Raw genomic sequence first — 8,169 nt, 5'->3', positions numbered from 1 at the left:
ACACCGGTATTTTTAGCCTTTGTCTGTGCATACTTCAAACAGCCAATATAAACAGAAAGCACTTTTAAGTGTGTCCTAGAGCTGTGTTAATGACTCTAATATTAAAAGTGAACAAAAGCAAAAAAAGACATGCTACAAATGCATACATACCATACGGTTTAAAGTTCTATTTAGTACCATGTCTCAGCCTCTGCAGAATCTGTAGACAAGACCAAATGACCGGTATTTTTCTCTTGGAATGGTGGTAACCCTAGCCCCGTCAGCAGCAGGCAGGGTCCATGGCAGATGCTGTCAAGTCCAGCTCTGTCCAATAGGGATGCGGATGCAGACCCTGCAGCAACGTCTCTTCTCAATAGCCCTGCTGGAGCAGGACCACTCTTGAGTAGTGGCTTTGGCTCTGCCTGGCATCTGGTGACGTCACTTCCAGTTCAGTGAAGTCCTTCCGGTTCTGGGGTGGGAGGGGATTGGGTTAGCCCTCCTGTTCTTCTCTGTGGGGAGAGTTGGGTCATGCTCAGTGGAGGGGATGGGTGGTTGTGCCTACAGGTTGGGCCACATGAGTTTCAGACATCCCCACACGGGACAGGCCCCTTTCCAACCAACCAAGAATGTTGGTTTCCTAAAGTAGGGGTAGGCTGCAGGCCATGATGTCATCTGTGGTCCACTGCTCTTAGCCAGTTTCACCAAAAGCAGGGCGACAAGCTGGGGTTCAGCTACCCTGATACCACTTAAGTCTTGTGGGCATCGACTACCAATGACACAGAGAGAACTGGGAGAAACTGTAGTAAGGGCATGTGCGCCTGACTAGCTTTGATGGGTGGGTGTGTGTAAATGTAGGGACAACCATGTAGCAGAAGAGGCTGCAATGTGATGCACCCTCAGGACACTACAGATGTGTCACTTATTTTAGAGAGCAGCATACCTACTTTTACCACTTTCCACTGTTTCCACCAAAGGTTTATTGGGTACAGTCCCCAAAGTATATTGTAAAGTTCTGTACATAAGGTGTGTGGTTTTTTAATGTAAATTTGTGAACCACGCCTCTCATGTGTCACATCCAGTCCCCAGTAAATGTGTTGCGACGGATATTATTTCTTTCAAACCCTGATGTGAACCAGTCATTGAACTCCCACTGCCCCGGGCAACAATTCAGCCTCAGTACCTTCCTGAGAGGCATGTCGTGTCTTCAAACTACAAAGAACAGAGGAAGGAGGCGGTTCATTCAATCTTAAGATAACCCTGTCTGGTAGACATACAGACAACCGCCGCTGCTCAGACAGACACCTGCACTTCAAACCACTGATGAGACAGCAGTGGTGTGAAATGGAACTGCGAACGTTTTCTGTGGTCGTGGTTTGCACAGTGGTTGCCGGCTGCTGGACTATCGTGTCAGGCACGGCCACTACCAAGTGTGAGATCTACCAGTGGGACCAGCTGGGATCCCCGGGAGTGTTAGCCCCGACCTGCTTTGGATTCCCCTTCGAAGGATTCAGGGTCTTCAGCAAATGCAGCACAGTGAGGAACATGGAGGTGGATCTAAGAGAGGTTCCAGTGGACGTGGACACCCTCTGCCTGGTGTTAGACGTGCCAACCGTCCCTACAGACTCCTTCTCCAGGTATCATAACTTGACCCGCCTCTATTTGTATGGATCATTTAATGTTTCTGCAGGAGCCTTCAATGGTGCTGCCAAACTGAGACATCTGGGAATCAAAGGAGATACCAGGCACACTTCACCCGTAGACATGGATGATCAGGTGTTTGGCGGATTGGAGAACCTAACACACTTGGAACTCAGATATTTGAAAATTGATACAGCTTTTTCCAAAAATCTTTTTAAACCCTTACATAGAATACAAGTATTAGCCTTGTCTGAAAATGAGATTAGTAGGTTGTACAGACTGACCACTATGCTTCAGTCACTGGCTTCTCTGAAAGTCCTGGAAATCAAGAGGAATGGTATTGTTAAAGCCAGGGAGGAGGACTGCATTGACACAGACAACATCATAGAGAGCACAATTTTCTTTCCAAGTATTACCAGCCTCGATTTGACAAGCAATGATCTAAAAAGTGTGGAGAAAAATGCATTTTGCAACTTCCCTCGTCTTACTGTCCTCAAGGTAGATGCGACTGGTCTCAAGGTCATCGAGCTTCTGCGGTCTGGAATAAAGAGCATTGAAATGCTGTCCCTAAATGCCATGAAAAATCAGGACTATCTGAAGATTAAAGATGTCTGCACTGTGGTGTCTCGGCTGGGAGTCAGGAACTTGACAGTCGCTCAAAACTTTATTTCAGATCTTCCCGCTGAGACCTTTGAAGGATGCTCCATGCTGGTGTCTCTCAACATGTCCAGCAACCTCCTTAGAGCTTTCATGAATGATATGGCAAAGAAATTGCTGAACCTGAGGTCCCTCGTTCTCTCTGCAAACAAGATAAAAAGCCTAGACCTGTGCACACCCGGGGCCCCCAATGTTCTGTCCAACCTCACACACCTGGATCTGTCTTTCAACCTCATCACCAATCTCGGCTCCGGGCGGCTCTTCTGCCTGGCTAATCTGGAAACACTGGATCTCAGTAGTAATCACCTTGTGTCCCTGGAAAAGGACACCTTTGTTGGTCTTGATAGGCTGCATTCTCTGCAGCTGGATTACAATAAACTCTTTCTGCTTGAGAACTTCTATTTTGATCACTTGAGTAGCGTAAGGGTGCTGGGCCTCAGGGGCAACATACTCAAGAACCAGCATAGCTCCCTGACCGCGAAGAGCGAGCTTCAGGAGCTATCCATCAGCTTTGAGACTACTATGGAATTAAAAATCGAACAGAAAGAACTCACTACTCTTACCTTGGAAGCAAAGTCTTCAATACTCCTGACATGCACAAACAACTGCAGCTTACTTAAAGTCCTTCACATTAGTGCACCAGAGATTCGTATTCGCTGGTTCAAGGACTTCAAATTTGTGAAAGAACTTCACCTACGAGAAAACCACATATTGTTATGTTTACCACTTGGGGTCTCAGAGACTGAAGGCTTGGGGCTCCTGTCTTTTACTAACATTGAATATTTGTACTACAGTTCCTCTGCAGATATGCCTATCCATAAATCCTTGAGCCCTTTGAATAACAGCCTGCAGCATCTTCACAATTTACGCCATCTCCATATAAAAAACCTAAAGTTGGACATTAAGAAGAGTTTCCTGACTCCTGAGCAGCTGTTCTGGAACCTGACACACCTTAGAACCTTGATCCTGGAGGATTCTGGGATAGAGGACTTTACTGCTACCATGTTTAGAGACCTTGTCTCTCTGGAACTCCTAATCTTGAAGTCCCAGCCTGTGAAAACCCTTCAGGAGGGTCTGCTCGACCACGTGGAAAGTATGCGCTACATCTACCTGAAGGATGTACCCCTGTATTGTTTGTGTGAACAATCCTGGATCAGAAGATGGGTGACCACTCACCCCCAAGTGAGCGTGCCAGAGCTGGGAATCCAGACATGCTCTCTTGGGCCACAGAAGCTGAATTTTCTCAATTTCTTGGAGAAAGACTGCAGCTTGCTGATAGGATACCATCTCTTCATTGGGACTTTCTCCTTCAACATGTTGTTCCTGATCACGGTCCTGTTGTATCACAAGGTGCGCTGGTACCTCCTGTATCTCTACTACATGCTCAGGACCTGGTGGAACTATCGTGGGAGACGCGACAGAAAGAGGCAATATGACTTCGACGCCTTTGTCTCTTACAGCAGCTGCGATGAGGCTTGGGTTGTCCGCGAGTTCCTGCCCAACTTGGAAGAGAGGGGACCCCCGCTCTTTAAAGTGTGTCTGCATGGCAGGGACTTTGAGGTCGGCAAAGACATCTTGGATAACATCATGGACAGCATTTATAGGAGCCGCTGGGTGGTGTGTCTGATCAGCCGCCATTACCTGTGCAGCCACTGGTGCTCCTTGGAAGTGCGGATGGCCACATACCGCCTTCTTGTAGAAAGCAAGGATTCCTTGGTGATGGTTTTCCTGGAGAAAGTGTCAATGAGGAGCCTCTCTCGCTACCACCAACTGGCCAAGCTGGTGAAGAAGAAAACCTACCTGGAGTGGAAGGAGGACTTGGACCAGCAGCCTCTGTTCTGGGCCCGACTGCGGAAAGCCATTGGAGGGGATGGAGCTGAGCAATATCCTTGGGAAATGGATGTGGTGTCTTGAATGTCATGGCGTTTCGCATTATCTTCTGTAGTTAAGGGTGCGGTGTCATTGGATGGAGTATTGTATTAAGGTAGGGTCTGCTTTGGATGTAGATGTGGTGTTTGGGGATGTTGGCAGGATGTGGCAATATCTCCTTGGAACATGGATGTAGTGCCTTGGAATATTGTCATCATGTTTTGCAGTATGTTTTGTGGTTAAGGGTGCAGCGTCATGGAATGAAGTGTTTTATTGTGGTATTATCACCTTTGGTTATAAATGTCGTGTTTTGCTTTGTTGGCAGGGTGTGGGGTATTATCTCCTTGGGATGTGGATGTGGCGTCTAGGAATTTCGTCATGATGTTTCGCATTATCTTCTATGGTTAAGAGTGCAGTGTCATGGGATGGAGTCGCAAATTAATTGGGGTCTGCCTTGAAAATAGATGTTGTGTTTTGGGATGTTGGCACTGTGTGTTGGCATTATCCCCTTAGGATATGGATGTGGTGCCTTTGAAAGTCGTCATGGTGTTTTGCATTATCTTCTGTGATTACAGGTGTGGTGTCATGGGATGGATTGTTTTATTATGGTATTAAGTGTTTTGGTTACAGATGCGGTGTTTTGCTTTGTTAAAACCAAAGGAAATGATGGATGGAGTGTTGAACATTGCAAGCACTCACCCCAGTCAACTGATCTGGGTTTAATCCATCACCATTCTTTAGCCCACTCTGCCACCCCAATTCAGACATGGCCATATGCAAATCAGTCTGACCCTGTGCCTCATGGGAACAGTCCAGCCCGAACTGCCAAGCCATGTCTTCCCTGGACCGGAAACAAGCTTCCTAGGACCGGTTTCTGGCATTTCAGCCGTCTTCAGCCAGGCTTGCTTGAATCCAGTGGCAAAGTGTGCAAGGGACTCACGTCTGAGCATACCCTGCCAACTTATGGCGAACAAAGCAAAAACCAAAGGAAATGATGGACGGAGTGTTGAACATTGCAAGCACTCACCCCCAGTCAACTGATCTGGGTTTAATCCATCACCATTCTTTAGCCCACTCTGCCACCCCAGTTCAGACATGGCCATATGCAAATCAGTCTGACCCTGTGCCTCATGGGAACAGTCCAGCCCGAACTGCCAAGCCATGTCTTCCCTGGACCAGAAACAAGCTTCCTAGGACCGGTTTCTGGCATTTCAGCCGTCTTCAGCCAGGCTTGTTTGAATCCAGTGGCAAAGTGAGCAAGGGACTCACGTCTGAGCATACCCTGCCAACTTATGGCGAACAAAGCAAAAACCAAAGGAAATGATGGACGGAGTGTTGAACATTGCAAGCACTCACCCCCAGTCAACTGATCTGGGTTTAATCCATCACCATTCTTTAGCCCACTCTGCCACCCCAGTTCAGACATGGCCATATGCAAATCAGTCTGACCCTGTGCCTCATGGGAACAGTCCAGCCCAAACTGCCAAGCCATGTCTTCCCTGGACCGGAAACAAGCTTCCTAGAACCGGTTTCTGGCATTTCAGCCGTCTTCAGCCAGGCTTGCTTGAATCCAGTGGCAAAGTGAGCAAGGGACTCACGTCTGAGCATACCCTGCCAACTTATGGCGAACAAAGCAAAAACCAAAGGAAATGATGGACGGAGTGTTGAACATTGCAAGCACTCACCCCCAGTCAACTGATCTGGGTTTAATCCATCACCATTCTTTAGCCCACTCTGCCACCCCAGTTCAGACATGGCCATATGCAAATCAGTCTGACCCTGTGCCTCATGGGAACAGTCCAGCCCTGCTTTGTTGGCAGGATGCGGTGGCATTATCTCCTTTGGATATCGATGTGGTGTTTAGGAATGTCTTCATGGTATTTTGCATTATCTTCTATGGTTAATGGTACAGTGTCGGGGGATGGAGTAGTGTATTAATTAGGGTCTGCTTTGAATATAGATAAGGTGTTTTGGTATGTTGGCAGAGCGTGTTGGCATAATCTCCTTGGGATATGGACGTGGTGCCTTTGAAAGTCGTCATGATGTTTCAAATAAGCTTCTGTGGCTAAAGGTGCAATGTGATGGAATGGAATGTTGCATTATGGATTTTTCTGCTTTGTTTTTAGATGTGCTTTTTAGGTCTCGCCTGAGCCAGCGCATGTGCTGCCAAGGCGAGAATTTTAGTTATTGGGTTTCAAAAAGCTGACCACAGCTTTTTGTGAGGCATAGAGTGTGCGGTTACGCGCAAAAGCGAGGAACGCCTCGCTCCGCCTCTCCGTCTAGCTTGCCCCTCAACGCTCCTCCCCCTTCTTCACCACAGAACGCGCTTCGCGGCCGCGCGTCTTTTTGTTGCTTGCTTGTTATCCACTGTATGCGAGTTTATTATCTGCTTGTAAGCAAGCAAAGCGGTTTACCAATGTCTATAAACTTTTGGTTTTAGATCTTTCCACCTCACTACTCTTCCAAAGTTGTTAAAATTAATCTAATTTAAACACAAAAGCCATGCAGCAGTCTGTATTTCTTTCTGGACGCTATGAGCGGTGCTTTATTGCAGGCTTCATAAAATGGACGGCTGATGTTCGCCTTTCATCTGTTGGCAAATAGGTTCACTGTTTGTTTAGCATGCTTTCTTTGTGCCCATTTTCGATTGACAGGAAACTCCGAAGGCTTCAAGTGCACTTGAAATGTATATTTTCATTTTATAACTGAAATGCGCTTTCCAGCTGCATTGCTTGAGTCGCACATAACTGTTTACAAATTGAAATATGTATTCACTATTCCGCGAGGAAGGATGCACAGCTCACAGAAAGTACACCATTGTGGGGTTTACTTTCACATTGTCAGTGCTACCAAATATGTAAGTTGAGGTTGCATTTAACTTTATGCAATAGGTTAACAGGGCTTGACAGCGCCAAAGCACTCCAACATTGTGCCACTTTTAAAAAGCATCTTTTTACGATCTTTACACCCCAGGAGTACTCTTTAAGGCAAAAATAGTCCCAAGACTGAGCATGGGCAAGCCACATTTAGGCCACAATTTATTGAGTAACTCAGTCGCCTATTTCCTCTTCAAACATTTCCCTAGCTGTAGAAAGGAGTGAGATGTACCGTTTAAAAACACTGAATGCAATAATTCTTTTTCAACTTTCCCGTAGAAGATCCTCAATCTTTCAATTGTACATGTAAGACAAATAAAGGAAAAATGCTGCTACAATCGCTTCAGACTATTTTCTGTAGTAGCGGTGTTCTTCAGATTGTCAACACAGCTGAAAACGGATATTTTACTTTTTTTAAAAGCATGATGTCTGTGGTTTCCCCTGTCTCTCATGTACGCCAAAATTTGCATTAGTCGGGCGGATTCCCCAAAACAGGGAGGACGCAGGCGTAAATTAGCGGAAATATTATGTTTTATATTATTTTTCATGCTTTGATTTAACATACAAGGGCCTGGTGGGGAGCAGTTGTTTGTACCCACAACAGAACACAAAGCTCCTCTAGGAACAATTGGCAGGCTCGGACTACCCAGGGATCCTCTAATCTTATTTTGCACTTTTAAAAGATTGTGGTAAGTATACAAAGTACTCTGCTAAAATATTAGATACACACTTTTTGTTTGGTTCATACTTCTGCAGAACAGGGACTCGACCAGGGGCCTCTGCATAGCTGCCAAATTTTCAGTTTGCTTATGTGTGACATTTTCATGGATTTAGCGTGCGTATGTGTGACCTTTCAAATGTTAATGCGTGACACTTTGAGAGACACTTTATCTGACGTAGAACAAAGCAATTATGCCCCGGTAATGTAATAAAGTGATAAAATGAGTATTTACTTATGCAGCATAATATCCTTGGTACAACAACATCAACTGTTGCATGGCTAAACACTTATACGGTCCCAAAGGTGAGACCTATTAGCTATGCCAATGCTTGTTTGGGATGTGGTTAGTTTGTGGTGGCATTATGTCCTAGGGATATTAACATAGTGCCTTTGCATGTGGGTGCAGCTCTTTTGCTTTACATTCTTGGG

At 46.0% G+C, this 8,169-nt stretch overlaps 1 protein-coding gene across 1 annotated transcript; it reads left to right on the top strand.

The window, feature by feature from the left end:
- The first annotated feature begins 1,320 nt into the window (after positions 1-1,320).
- Positions 1,321-4,188, top strand: LOC146869061 (uncharacterized). Its single transcript, XM_085599808.1, has one exon. The coding sequence runs from the start codon at positions 1,321-1,323 to the stop codon at positions 4,186-4,188; it is 2,868 nt and encodes a 955-aa protein (XP_085455934.1).
- Positions 4,189-8,169: the final 3,981 nt, after the last annotated feature.

This window comes from Triturus cristatus, chromosome 1_1 (assembly GCF_964204655.1).
Source record: "Triturus cristatus chromosome 1_1, aTriCri1.1, whole genome shotgun sequence".
Classification (NCBI taxonomy): domain Eukaryota; kingdom Metazoa; phylum Chordata; class Amphibia; order Caudata; family Salamandridae; genus Triturus; species Triturus cristatus.
The sequence above is the reverse complement of the archived record's forward strand: the minus strand, read 5'-3'. Positions and strand labels throughout refer to the sequence as shown.

Bases quoted from the DNA above. Each gene is read 5' to 3' on its own strand.
- LOC146869061 (XM_085599808.1), top strand. From the start codon at position 1,321: ATGGAACTGCGAACGTTTTCTGTGGTCGTGGTTTGCACAGTGGTTGCC.